The following is a 16223-nucleotide window of genomic DNA, read 5'->3' on the forward strand; positions in this document are numbered from 1 at the left end:
TATTCGAATTTCTCTTATCTGAAACGAGATTTGAAACGAGTCACGTTTATATTTTATATTTTATATTTATTGAAAGTGTGTATCTTGAAATGTTTACATTTGTTCGATATCGAATGCTCGAATTTAAATTTCTCTCAATATTTTCTAACACTTTACAAATTTTTTTATTTTTTTATTTTATTATCTCGAAATAGTCTAAAAAAAAAAAAGTTTTAATCAAATATTTTATATCGTAAAATGTATATACTTTTAATTTGTACGAATAAAAAAAAAAAGAAATAGTATTGAAATTGAATTTACGGATTATTTTCTTTCTGCTACGATTTTTCAAATAAAAGAAAAAAAATGAATAATAGCATTAAGAGAAAATTAAATTTTAATAATATCTATAATATGATAAATCTCAAATTATCAAATTACAAATTATCACTTTTGTGTTTGTATTAATATTCTGTATAATTATATCGGATTCTAAATTAAGTGAGTATTGAATATATTTGAATAGTCAAATTTCGATTAATTGGATATTTGAACTTAAATATGAACATTCATAGATTCGAATAATAGTTAAAGCTTTATCATAAATATATGCAGTATTGCGTAATATTGAACGAGCAAATTTATTTATGCTTGTTCCAAAAAATTTTTTCTCTAAATATATAAAAAATATATTTTTCTAAAAATATAATAAATCTAAGTATAATAATCGTACAATCAAAGAGAAAATAACGCAATGTCGAAAGGATTTGAGATCTGCAATCTCGTTTCTCACGAATGAAAATTCACATAATTCTTTGAAAGTAATGTAACACACAGACAAATTTTATTCGAATAACAAATAACGAATTAATCTAAAGAATTTATAATATTAAATTATAATAAATTTGTTTTTAAACTATTTATTATGAAAGTTTATTTCTTCGTATGTCAAAATACTTATAGATTTGTATTTCTATTGATTCAAAAATATTGACAGAATTTACTAAATTTATTCTTATGAATATACTTAAATTCATTATATAAAACTTTTATATAAAAATTAATTTTAATCTATTTTTAATCTGTTTTTTACGAATAAACACAAGAAACAAAATGCCCTACTCAATCTCAATATTTATTTATTTGTTGCTAACGTATTTTTGTATTTTCTAAATTAGATCAAATTTTATACATATAAACAAAAAAAATTTTGATTTCCTTTTATATTTCATAATTTGTTAAGCATTCTTTGCATCTATATAAGACTAAAAATATTTCAGTTTTAATAAAAACTAGTATAATAACAGAATTATTTATGTAATTATTTATGTAATTATAAGTAATGTCAATGTGATATAAACATATTAACATGGTTTTATTTAAAAAAGTGCCATGACTCATTTGGTTCATCGGCTATAGAAAATCGTTTTTGCTACTTGACTCATCATATGAGTCATATTATAAGTAAAATTGTTGTTATGTTTGCATTTTAAAAACATGCAATATTGATAGAAATATATTTATTTCAAAAACAAAAAAAAATTATTACAAAATTAAGTGAACATAAACATAAATTGTAATATAAGAAAATTATTTATCATATATATAATATAGATAAACTATATACTATAATTTTCATAATATTGTTTGAAATAATTTTCATAATATTGTTTGAAAAATTTAACTTAAACATATATCTTGAATTATTGAAATCTATATTTGAAATCTACATTTTCATCATCGCTATTTATATTTTCATATCTTAAAGTTAATAAATTCAAAAAGTTAAAAGTTAAAGTTAAAGTTGATAAATTATATATTTTTTTAATTTAATTATAATGATTTTATGCTACAATTCATCACTTGTGACAATTATCGATATGATATAAATATTTTATTAATAATTGATATATCAGTAATAAAACATTGATATTAATTAAAGCCATTAAAGCATATGAAAATATTATCTATAATAAAAATAATTGAGATTAAAATAAATAAGTTTTATTGAATAATTACAATAAAAAGTTGCAATCAAAATAAATAGACTTCATTGAAAAACTTGTCTATTGTAATCATTTCTATTCATTTTATCGATATTTTATTAAACAATATTTTGAATATAATATCAATGAAATATTATTAACCGTTAACAATTTGCAATAATAATTTTAAGAAAAATATTATATTATCGTATTATCAAATTATTTAATAACATATCTAAATCAATAATTCAAGCAAAATAATTTGCATTAAAGACAGGAAGGAAATAAAAAAATAATATGAATTTCTAATAGTGATATACCTACGTCATTGGTTAATGAAAAGAAAATTCATATGACGTAATGTGTTTTCCCAGACTTGAATGCGTTAATTTATCAAATATTCCATTAGTCTTTGAAAAATATAGTATATTATATAATTTTTAAAATGAATGATTCAGAAATGACATTTATTAATGAATTTTGTATTGACGAAAATTCACGAGCGATGTGTGAACGAAAATTTTATTAAATGATCAATTTGTTGATTAATAAGTTTGAAATATGTGTTAAGGATAACATTTACTATTTTGAATTTTGTAGCTTTTTCGCAGTATGTCAACTGGAACACATCAACGTTATATGATCATTATATCACTATATAATTGATTGAAAGTTTCATAAAATTTATATAATTAATTTTTATACCATAATGCTTTGAAAAGACGATTTCTATAGAATATTATGCAAAAATTACGACAATTATTGGTTTGATAAATTTTTAGACATAATCTCATATAATACAAATGTTTACATTACATTATTTTTATTAACATTCCTTTAATTTTATATAATAATAATATTATATAATATTATATAAGTTTAATACGATAATAATTTCCATAATATTCTTATATGACGATATTTTTATATGAAATATCTTATAAAATATTTGTTGTTATTTCAATAATAATTTTAAAATAATTTGAAAATTTCTCAAAATGTCTAAATTTATTTACAAAATATATAAAATATTCGTTTGATCTTATTCACAAGTAAATAGTTTACAAACATTGTCTAAACTCGAAAATACTCGTGTATTCCTAAGCTTAGGGACTTAAAAGCGCATATTCACGAGCAAATAGTTCATAAACACTGCCTAAACTCGAAAACACCCATGTATTTCTGATCTTAGGGATCTAAAGGCCCCTATTCACAAGTAAACAGTCCAAAAATATTGTCTAAATTCAAAAATACTCATTTATCTCAGATTTTAAGGATCTAAAAGCACATATTCATGAGCAAATAGTTTACAAACATTTACTAACGAATTTTTTATTGCCTAAATTCAAAAACACCTGTTTATCTTTAATTTTGGAGGCTTAAAGGCGCGTATTCACAAGCAAACAATTCAGAAATATTATCTGAATTCAAAAATATCCATTTATCTCTGATTTTAAGGATCTAAAGGCGCATATTCATGAGCAAATAGTTCACAAACATTTACTAACGAATTTTTTATTGCCTAAACTTAAAAATACCTGTTTATCTTTGATTTTGGAGGCCTGAGTTCAGACTCATTGAATTCAAAAATATTCTTTTATCTCTGATTTTAGGAACCTAAAGGCGCATACTCATAAACGAATTACTTGAACTTAAAAATATTGAATTTTTGATCTTAGGAACCTAAAGTCACATATTCACAAGCAAACAGTTTACAAACATTATTTGAACTCAAAAATATCCATGTATCTCTGATCTAAAGGCGCGTATTCACAAGCAAACAGTTCAGAAACATTATTATTTGAACTCAAATACTCACGTATCTCTGATTTTAGGAATGTAAAGGCGCATATCCATAAACAAATAATTCACAAACATTTACCAACAAATTTTCTATTGTCCGTTCAAAAATACTCATGTATCCCTGATTTTGGAAATTTTTAAAGGCGCGTATTCACGAGCCAACAGTTCACAAACATTCCCTGAATCGTTTTTTTTGTCCCAATCGAGAGACTGCACTCGAAAATCAAGATCTCTTGGAACGTTGCTCGATGAAAATCGTTTCACATGGGAAGATGGGTGTCGTCTTCGTCTCGGTCTCCACCCCTTTCGCCGAGTCAGCCTCGCGTTCTTTCTGCGATCGTTTCTTTCGTCTCGTCTCGTCTCGTCGTTCCCCCGACGAGTTATGCAACTTACTAGTAGATGCCACAGTCGAGAAATCCCCGCTAATTGGTCGAAAATAAATACCTCCGTTGAACGATTTTCTCTTTTCTTCGTATTCCAGGTCGAGTTTAGTCTCGTTTGAACTCATTGTTTTTTTTCTCGTCTCTTGATCGGTGACTGCCGAACGTTTTTTCTCGACATTGAGACAACTTCGTTGCAGTAACGTTTTCTTGCGAGACAAAGTAATTTAAAAATAGTACGAGGATACGATAGACGTACTTCTATGCGAACAATTTTCAACCTCTGTTTGATCTATTTAAGGAAAGGTATCATTTTGAAGTACTTTAGAATTCAAGAAGAATAAGATGTAAGAATTTTTCTCGTGGATAATTATTAGACGAAAGGAGAATGTATAAAAATTTTTGACTGCGTTTTTAAAAATTAAAAATTCTTGTAAGAACTATAAAAGTGTTTTTAAAAAAGGAATAAAAAAATGGATAAGAAATTATTACTTTTCAGAAAAACGATAGGAAAGTTAGTAAAATGAATACAAATGTGAATGTCTTTGTCTTGTCGTCTTACTCTATTTCTGTCTTACTTCATCCAATGCTAATTTCAATCATTTACAAATAATACAAGAATAACTAATTGTTTATAATTTTTAATATAGTTATTAAATAAATGATCTTTTATAATGTTGTCAAAACACTTTTATTAAGTAAATAATAACTCATTCATTTTTTAATGTAAATGTTATAATATTTTGTGATATTATTTTTTTTTTTATAATTCTGCAGAAGAAAAAACTGTGATAAAGAAGCAATCTGTATCAAAAAACTTATAATTTTGGGGAGAAACAAATTAGCAAAAAAATAATAAAAAAAAAAATTATAATATTAATATCAGATAAAAAGAAAAATATTAGATTAATTTATTCATTATCATATTAATAAATAATTAACTAATTATAAAAATTATTTATAAACTTTATCAATAGATTGGTCTAGATGGATCTAAGTATATATGTAATTAATATATATTTCACAATTTAAAATACATAATTCAATTCTTCCTGTATTACAAAAGATCATCACAATTCACAATTTCAAGAATGAAAAATTAAAATCCATTATATATATAAAATACTATTTGTATAGTATTTTATATTATAAATAAATGTTTTTACAAATAATTATTGAAAAAAAACATACATATTTTTTCAACTTAAACGTAATGTAAAGTTAAAAGAAGAAAGAATTCCATCTAAAAATTTTCTTAAACTTTAAACGTTGAAACAGAAATTTTTTAAAGTTCATTTTGTAATTTTTGTTTCATATACATCAATCTTATTCCTTAATAGTCGTACAAATTATCAAGATTTGTTCTCGAATCCCGAGAAGAAAAGAAAAAGCATTGACGAGAATCGACCTATTTCAACTTGGCGATATAATCGAACCAGAATTGCTCGATGCGCCGTGATGTCTTCCCAGTGACCTCTCACACCCCTTGCTCTCAAACTTGCGCCTCCCCTCTACATCACCATTCGATCGAAAAGACTCACGTAAGTACATAGCGCTTACGTATATTCATGTGCATCACGTACTTAGATCACGTCGAACAGTTCTCACCGGAGGATTTTGGGAATCATCGGACGACCCGTCAATTTGGCAGCCGTCGCGTTTCTCTTTTTCTTCGATTGCTCGACACCACTCACCCCTCCCCCCGTTTGTCTCTTCGAAAACACGAGATCGACTTCTTTGAAAACGGGAACTATCTGAGATTGAGGAGATCTGTGCAAAGTAGTGAAATGTTTAATAATGATTGAATCTTGTAGAGATAAAAAAATATAATAATTGATTAATTGATTAACAACAAGTTTGTATGTAATGTTTAGGTATTATAATATCAGATTATTAATGGTTTATATATGCTTACACGTGTTATATATTTATTAATAATTTTTTTATTTTCACCGATTTATTTTATAATTGGAAATTTGAAAATATGGATTAAATGTTTGTAATGCTTATTACAAATCTATTGCAATTGTGCAGAATAAAATTTACATAAATGATTGTTAAAAATATATAAAATAAATTGTGATTGTATTTCTTTTATTATATTATTAAAGTTAAAAACTATATTCATTAACGTTTTAATATAGTTTTCTTTAAAAATTATTTGAAATTTTATTATACATAATTTTTACTTGAATTTTTTCTTGTTTGATTTCGTTTTTAAAAAATGTTAAAAAAAGAAAAACAGATTGCAATATTTATTTCAACTTTTTAAAAGATTCTAAAAGTTATTTGTTTAAATTGTTATTCCTTTTTCAAGGGATTAAAAAATAAAAAAAAGTATCTCATATTCCAACTTCTTTTTTGTAGAATAAATCTACCAAGAAATATTGAGTTGATGGGAAAATAATATCGATTTTATGAATGCAGAAATAAATCAATTTATTCTAATATATTCACAAATCATTTGAATTTCATATTGTACAATTGTTATATATTTTAATAATAAATGTTTTCTGTTTTTAAGACATTTTTCAAAAATTTATATATATATTTATAATCTTATTATTCATATTTGTATGATATTATCCTGTAATTCGAAATTTAACTAAATTTGATAAATCATTTACTAATACATATAGTAATTATTTCAAAATTATAGGAAATATTTCTTTGAAGAATGCTTTATATCATATACATTTATATCTTCTTTAAATTTATGAATATAAACAAATACAAACAATTGAAATTTTTTTTTATTTTAACGTTTCACAGTTATAATTTTATATTAATTTCTACATATAGACATATACATTGAGTTCCAAGTTTCTTCATCGACCAAGAGCAAAATATTTTGTGAATACATTATTATATAAAAATATAATATAATTTCTTATAAACGATAATTATTAATATTGTATTAATAACGAGTCTAATCATTTTTCTTATCAGGATAAAAAAAATGACATATTTTCCACCAATTTAATATCTATCTGCGAAACTTTGACCATTCTTCATTCTTTATCGATTCAATTTACTTTACGACGAACGAAATCCTAGAATGTCGTAAACTTTGTTGGACTCAATAAAACCGTGCTCGTGAGAACAATCAAACAAAATCCTGTGATAAATAAATTCTCGTCTCTGGAAAACAACAATATATCGCGATATTCTTGTCATTTTTTCCCATAAAGTTGCATCAATTGATAGAAAAAGTAAAAAATAGAAAAAGAATTTTTTTTTCTTCGATAAAGAAAAATTATAATTATTTTTAGCTGATTAAAAAATTTTATATGGGATAAATTCAACGGACCTTGTGATGATAAATTTAATGTCATTTACATAATTTTTAAAATATCTGTATTTAATGTTGATAAAAAATTATTTCATTTTCTAGATAACTCTTTAGATTCATCATTTCGAAAATATCAAATTCGGATCAATATTACATAAAATATTTTTGAATCTTTTAAAAATGTAACACGAACGAATGTTAAAATGAAAATAAACTTGTCGATCATAAAAAAGCATTCAAAAAGCTTAGGACTTTTAATCATAAATTTATTTCATAACAGAATATACAGAATTCTTCTTTAAAATGGATTCACAAGTTGAAAGGGTTTTTTCCCAAATGCATTTTAACAAATTTATTTTGGAATTATTTTCAATACTTTTTTCAAATGACTTCCTCTCGAAATATTTCTTTTGATACACATTTTAAATACGAGAAAAGAAAGAATTAATTATCATTTTGGCATAGTATAGCTACGATTTTATAAATAACAAAAAAAATTATTATATAACATTTGAATCAATAATTCCATAAGTATGTTTTCGATTATCAAATCAAAAAATAGAAAGATGAAAGCAATTGTGAAATGAATTTGTATTCACAAATTGAAAGCAATGCTTCCAGCAATATATACTTAAGGAAAGACTTCGTTTTAAAGGAAATTCATCGTACCATTCCGTTATATCTTGAAATAAACAATTTACGACAAAAGTTTCGAAACTTTTTGAACGCGTCTTGTAAGTACAGTTAAGCTTCGGTAACTTGAATCCCAAGGGAACAACTAAAAATTTTACGAAGATTTCGCCTTATCGAAGTTTTCGAGTAAGAGAAATTTAACCGTAAACAACTTGATTCTCTAAAGGAAATTCCTTTAGAGTGTTTGATAAAAATTCCGGAATTTTTTCAGATTTTTCCAATAAAAAATTAGACAGGAATAAAAAAAATTCAAACTATCCATCGTTTTCGAATAAAGTATACAATTGGAAAATTTGAATGAACAAAAATTCGAATTTTTTATATATTAAAAATTAAGATTTTTTTCAATGTATGAACTCGAAGAAAGAAAAATTCGTCGTTTTTTAGTTTCAAGTATCAAGAAAATTTTTTATTATTAAAATATCGAATACTAATTAAAATTTATAATATAAAATTATTCGATAAAACAATTTCGAGTACAAAGAATTAAAAAGTAAATCTCCTAATAATAATAATTGTTAATTTATACAAAATTTATGATGTGATAAATACAATTTATATTTAATGCACAATAATTGAGAATATTTTACTGCCTAATAAATTCTCAGATATTTCAAAAATAGCGAATAGCTCACATCATAAACGAGGTGACCAATGTTCATTTGACCCGTGCTTATATTTAGATGGCTGGTTGATGTGGCGTTTTGCCCTTTCTATGACAAACAAAAATAACATCCATGATTGACTATTTTATGGCTATGAAGATCTATATACCATATATATATATTTAAAGGGTTTATTTTAAAAGTTAAAATAGATACAAAACTTAACTAACTATATAAAAATATCAATTGAAATTTAAATAAAACAAAAATTGAGCGAAAATCCTATCTCCTATTTGTAATTTTAAATGTTCATAATCTAACAAATAAATCTCAACTCTCCAAAAATATCCTAGTTACAAATTATCCATTTTTATAAATTTCATCTATCGATATAATCCATTCATTATTTCCGATAAATATTTAAGAAAAATATCCTTGCATCTTTGAAAAACCGAAAAGAAGAATACGGCTCTACGTGAAGCAACACGGTACAATGTGTAAAATCCGAGGAAAACACGGGAGAGAGCGGATTTACGAGGTTGAGAGGCGGTCGAGTGGTGTTCGCGTAGTTAACCATGGAGCGATAAATCAATGCGTTTACCAGCATGCGAGGGATGGACGCGCCTTGTAGATGAACCAAACGATATTTATGCAACGAACCGCTCGCGTATTCATGGCTGGCTGGCTCGCATGCACGGTCGCGTTCGCGACAAGCCGCCGTTGTTTCGTCGATACGACAATCCGTGTCCTGCACAACCCCTTCCCCGTTTTTTTTCTATCAATCTTCCTTCGATTTCGTCCACGTTCCAACGATCTACTCGAATTGATTCTCGTTGTTAATTCACGGACGGATCGGTTATTTTCCATCGATCTTATTTGATAATGGAAATTTGTGAAAAATTGTGAATATAGTGACGAGAGTTAAGAAACAAAGTAATTATTTTATTGTAAATTTTTATTTATTAGAAAAGATTTATTTTTTATTAATTTAGAAATGGTTATATCAAAATTTAATCAAAATTAGTGAATAGAATTTGATATGGTTAATAAATTGTCACGTTTAAATATACAATTGAATATCAATAATATTTTAAAATAAATTTGATATCTTAATTTTATTTTATTAATCATCATATAATTTGTGTATTATGTTTAAGATAACAAGAATAAAGTGAACTTATAATTTTAAAATGATAATCGACGTATTAAATATAATATAATATTTATATTTAATATTCAATGAGTTATATTATTTATTAAAAAAAATAATTCAGAAATAATTAATTTGTTTCTTAATTCGTATCAGGAATTTGTATTAGCATTATCAAAATTTAATCAAAATTAGTGAATAGAATTTGATATGGTTAATAAATTGTCACGTTTAAATGTACAATTGAATATATCAATAATATTTTAAAATAAATTTGATGTCTTAATTTTATTTTTATATTAATTATCACATAATTCGTGTATTATGTTTAAGATAACAAGAATAAAGTGAACTAATTTTAAAATAATGATCGATTTATTAAATATAATATAATACTTATATTTAATATTCGATAAGTTATTTTATATTAAATAGGAAGACGAGCATATTCATATATTAAAATTCATATATCAATATATTCAATAATATAAATTAAATATATAATCTTATTTAAAAGTATGGGATACATTAATCTTTAATTTCGTACAAAATATAATATTATCTTTTTCTTTTTCTATTATACATATTCTATTTTATCTAATATAATGAAATCAATTAAGAAATGATATTAAAACATATAATGACATTATTATTATTTTTTTCTTACAAAAAGTAAAGAAATTATATTTTCACTTATTATCATCATCTTACCTCGATCATTATTCCAACGATGAGATAATTAAAAAAAAAAATTAATATCATAAAATCTCGAGCGAGATATATTTCCTTAAATTTTTAATTTCAAAGCGTCTTCGCGTCGAATTCTAACGTACGAGAAAAGATACGCGGTGCAACGAGGAAAGAGGGCTCGATTACTCGCACGGCTGGCGGAGAGGGCTCGCCGGTTATTCGCATCAAAGCTTCCGTTCTTGGCCGTCTCGTTCGCTCTCCACCGTCCCTTCCGGAATCTAGGATGATCTCTCCACAGCGCGGCATCGTCCCACCGCGTCCCTCCGCGCCCCCTACCACGTCTTTTCACCCGAACAAACCGTTCCCCTTTTCTCTCGTGCGCCGTATGGGCTATCTGCCGTATGGGATGAAAATGACTCGAAGCAGCGGCTCGAGCCTCGCCAGTGAACGAGGAACGGGATTGACGCGACGAGGGAAAAACTTTTCAACCGATGTGGAGCGACGAGATGTGCCGCCTCGATTATAGGCCGAGTTCCCTAATTGCGCAAAAGTAGCCTACTGCTCGGCGCGCTGTCGAGTGCACTGAATACAACTTGGAAATATACGCTCGTACGAGAATCTTAGGTAATGAATGAAAAAACTTTTGCGAGTTTTTGTCTTTTTGATGCTCAATTTGTTTTCTGAATACACTTGTGGGTATTTTTTGATGGAAGTAATATTGTGAGATGAGATAAATATACCGATCGATCCACATTCAGGATCGGTTATCGATTATCGGTATGTTATCGATATTTTATTGAGTTTATAATATATTAATGGAAGAATGGAAATGAAATTGCATTTTTTCTTATTAGAAGTTATTATTAAAGCACGTAAAAGTATTATTTGTAATAAGTTGTAATAAGTTACATAAAGATGGACTTTATCTAAAAATTATATCGAAAATATAATAATAAAATATCGTTAATCCACGGATAATCGTTAATAACTGTAATTTTGAGTAAGAAAAAATTACTACTACAATCATTTTTATTATCAATATTTTAATGATATTATCTATATATTAATATCATTAATTTATCAATATTAACAGCTATAACTTTATCTGTGTATCTAAAATTGTTAAAGAACTTCTAATAATTTTTCACATTATGCTTCTGTTTGAATTAAAAAAATTTCTGTTGAGTAGATATTGCTATAGTTATAAAATTATTACTTATACATGAAAACTTCTAATATTAAATTATTTACAATATAGATCACAATATAGCATATAAATTAAATCGTTGGGATATCAAGTATGACGTATTTAGATTACCATGTATTGTATTCTCTTTTAAGTTTAAGACTCTCATTTGGTCGTATCCGTCCTGACATTTGATTCATAAATTATATTTGACATGAAAAAGAACCTAGCCTTTACTAATATAATGGATTTATGTCGCATAATGGCGAGATTTAAAAGAGTAACTCGTTTTATTTCTCTCTCTTATCACAGTGGAGTGCAAACAAAAATATTTTTTTCTATGGAAAAAAATACTTTATAACTTAATAAACGAAGTCAGTAATTGAAAAAAAAAAAGTTTTAAACACGAGAAATATAAAATGTATGAAGGGAACTATAATATGTTTGTAACAACACGTAATCTGATTTGTATCACGCTAATTGAGAATATTCAAATTGCTATAATAAAGAATACGTTAGAAATGAACATTTTAAAGTCTATTCATTTTAAGTATGGTGATTTTAATTTGATAAAACTCTCGAGATATTCTAATGGCCTTGCATAATATTCTCATTCTTATTTTTCTTCTTAAATGAATTAATTTCTTAAAATTTTTATTTTCTGATATATATAATTTTAATAACATTTTAATAACATTTTAATTACAAGAAAAAAGGAAAATGAAAATTTTTATGATATAATTCTATGTATATACACCTGTCATTATATTGCCACTTTGCAAATAATTATAACATTCGATTTAATTTTAACAACAAATTACAGAAAACATTTTATGCTTTAAAAGTTTACAAAAAAAAACTAAGATGCCAATATTTTTGTTCTCCATTGCGTTCCAAATTTTTAAAATTAACGTACAAGTTTCAAACATCATCATACACATCAGTATCTTAATTTTTTAATGGTAGTAATTAATCTTATCGTATAATTTTTAAAAGAAAAGAGAGAATAATATATAAATTATAAAATAATTTATAATATAAAAATCGTTCAAATCGTTGGAAAAAATGTCGCATTCTGTCAATCGGAAAACGTATTTTCAACAAAATAAAAACTGCATATGTATCATTGATCATTGTACAACACGCGTTGCGGACAATGTTATTACGAAAGGAACACCTGAGCTTTATCGACGTTAGCTAGAGCGACATAGGTATATTATAGCAGGTGAAACGATCGGTCGGCACGCGATGCTTGTCGAGCATCGATCCCATCTCAGCTGATTTTTTAGCCCACTCACGTGCCTTTTCCCTACAATTCTATACTACGGCATGCTTTTCACGATTTATATGCGTATAATGTATATATATGGTGTTCTGTAATTCGTGGCATAAATAAGTAAAAATAAAAGATAATATTTGTGTTATGTTCAATTAATGTGTCTAAACGTGTAAATTAGAGAAAAGTAATAAATAACTATTTCTCTAAATTGATTTTTTTTTTTTTTTTTTGTTTAGAAAGTCTCACAAATAAATGAGAATTTTAAAAAGTTTTTTCATGTTACAAAATTTTTTTCACAAATGAAGGATTGAGAATCATAGTGCTGTAAGTTTAATCGATAAAAAATGGAATTGTGTTAAAACTTCACATTGTTTTTTCAAGTTAATCGATATAAATTATTTCAATATATTAGTTACAAGTTAAAGCCAATCCAATATTGAAACTAAAGAATATGCTATTCTGATATAATTCTAATATTTTATTTCTTTTGCAAAACGAAAAATAATTTTTTTTTTGTAAATTAATAAAAAAATGAATATTGATATACCATAGAATTTTAATAATTGAATATTTTGTGATGCAAAAAAAAGAATAGTATCGCTTTTTGAAAAATTATTTATTATTATTATTATTATTATTATTTCTTCATTAAATACGATTAAATTAGTACATATGAAAATATTCTACATGCGAAAATAAATGGATATAGAACAATATTTTATTATTTGAAATTTCGTTTTTAAGATTATTTAATCAAATGCATACTCGACGAATTTTCAAAATTTTTGATTTTCTTGAAAAGAAGAACATAAATAAAAAAAAATTATATTTTACAATTTTTGTTTATTTCCACAATGTACAATAATCTCTAATCGATTATCTCTTGATATTCACTTGGAAATTAAATTGGAACGTAGAGAATAGATATTTTCAAACGTATTTTTCTCGAAAACGTTGTCTCAAATGCAATTTCGTAAATCTTCTTAACTCTATTCGCATTACAAATTAAGGGACACCTTGTATACATAAAAGGAGGCGAAGCGCGTTGACGAATCGTTCGCAAAGCATTTACATGCTTCGCGAATAAGTCGCGAAAGGGGTTGAATCGAGGAGACACAACGTGGCTAAACTCGAAATACACGAAGATTTAGACGAGCGTGGTGACATCGTTAAGAATCTCGAGCGCAACCCTTTTGATTTAAAATGCAAATTTTTTCATGGAAACGAAGGGAACGAAAAGCCACGAGATTCTCTCGTTATAAACTTTCCCCTCCCCTCTTTTAACTTTAGTTAGTCCGCTACACTAGCGCCACTTTCTATCGTAGGACGAGAGATTTCGTCCAGATTTCTAGTTTTTCTTTTACTTTATACAATTTCGGTTAAAATTAACAAGAATTGTAAGCAATATGAGTGTTTATTTAAAGAAGCTTAATAAAAGAAATTATTTCAATAAAATTTAATCTATATCGAACACTTGTCGTGTAAAATGTCACGTATATAGGAGATGACGTACATCCATCGCTAATAATAATTAGAATTGATAGATCGCAAAGATAAAATGATTATAATTTTTGTAAGAAACGAAAAATCGTTGTTCAGAATAATTCAATTAGTAAATTTTTAAATTTAAATGAATAGTAATATTTATAAAAAAATATTTAATTGTCAATTTATTCAATGATCAATTATTCGAATATAATATAAGTATTTATTTAAACTAATACATATAAAAATATTTAGATTTTGGGAAACAGATTTCGGAATAGTATCTAAAAAGTAATTTTCTTTTCTAATGCATTTCTTTTATAAACTATGTATTTATTATAAATGTCCATATTTAAAAATTGTTAAATTCTAGTTGTTTCATAGATTTGATTTTAATTAATTATTCGAAAAACCATTTTAGATAAATCTAAAATTTATCTAAAATGTCTTCCAATGCGTTTTCGCATTAAAATCGTATTAGAAGAGAATTTTTATTCGAAGTTTATTGCTATGAGTATCTTAAATAAAATAGTAACTAATTTTTATTTTCTTGATTATATATGTCTTTCATTCACTGTATCTAATTTTATTTATTTCAAACATTTTTTAACGAAGAAAAACAGAAGAAGAATTAAATGAACGTCTAGTTTCAATTGCCAACAGATTGAATTTACGGAAAAAATTCATTTTGTATTAATTAACAAATTGTTGGCTATTACACATATATTGTTATATTCATTTGTCATTTCAAAAAAAGAATATTAATATAATATTGGGAAGAATAAGGAAAACAAAAAATACTATTTGTGACTGAAAAGAAATTACAAAATATATGAAAAAAAATATTTTTGCTTTTCGACGCCTGATTTTATCTGTGATTTTGATTGATAAATATGCCTAATTTTATAAATCTATGAATAGCAATTCTGGTCGATATTATAAAATCAATGTGACTTTTCTACATATAGAATACTAATAATATTATATTATATATAATACTATATATAATAATATAATAATATATACTAATAATTTTTTGAGGCATTTTTGGAAAGTTGATTAGGATAAACAAAACAAAATAGATGCAAAATAAATGCAAAAATGTGGATTGAAATTTATTTATCAAGTAAATTTTTAATTAACAAAATCAAATTTTTATGAACATGACTAAAAAAAATGGAACTCAAATAAAGATTTATCTCATTCTTCAAATAATTGCATAATTGCATAAACGTATAATTGAAAATTTCTTATTTTCTTTTTACACATCATGTATAGATTTTTCTACATTTATTAAATTTTACATAATTTTACAAACATCTATAATTTATGCTATATTGCCAATTCAAGCTTGCGTTAAATAAAAGAGAGACATATGTAATAAAGATAAAATTATCTACATCTCGTTTTATCTAAATTCAACTTGCTAATAATTTAATAAATAAACCTTAAAATTTTTCGATACCAAATACTTTTACGTTCGTTTTGTTCTCTGGAATCGATATTTTCCAAATGGCGTCTCGCGAATATATTGACATCCACCATACCAAGTTGCATTCTAACAATCTTTTTACTCGATTTTTCGTCTACCTGTCTCTCTTTTTCTTTTCTCGCCTCTCCCCTCCCCATTCCGTAATGGAAAGTCAATATTCCGTGAACAGAAGCCGCGCTATCGATCCTGTTCAACTTGGTTGAA

The 16223-nt window shown here is 25.4% G+C and overlaps 1 protein-coding gene across 6 annotated transcripts in view; it reads right to left on the reverse strand.

Annotated features, from left to right (window-relative positions):
• LOC122716347 (stress-activated protein kinase JNK) overlaps positions 1-16223 on the reverse strand; it is a 154440-nt gene that overhangs the window by 16278 nt on the left and 121939 nt on the right. For 3 of the 6 annotated variants that reach the window (XM_043939351.1, XM_043939350.1, XM_043939352.1), the window contains one exon: positions 8768-8845. The exons of the other annotated variants lie outside the window; for them this stretch is intronic. In XM_043939351.1, the coding sequence (XP_043795286.1) occupies positions 8768-8772 (5 nt within the window). In that variant the 5' untranslated portion in view covers positions 8773-8845. The remainder of the gene's footprint in view (positions 1-8767; positions 8846-16223) is intronic. 6 annotated transcript variants of the gene reach the window in all.

The sequence above is a fragment of the Apis laboriosa genome, unplaced genomic scaffold (assembly GCF_014066325.1).
Source record: "Apis laboriosa isolate Shangri-la unplaced genomic scaffold, ASM1406632v1 scaffold45_cov149, whole genome shotgun sequence".
In the NCBI taxonomy this organism is placed as follows: domain Eukaryota; kingdom Metazoa; phylum Arthropoda; class Insecta; order Hymenoptera; family Apidae; genus Apis; species Apis laboriosa.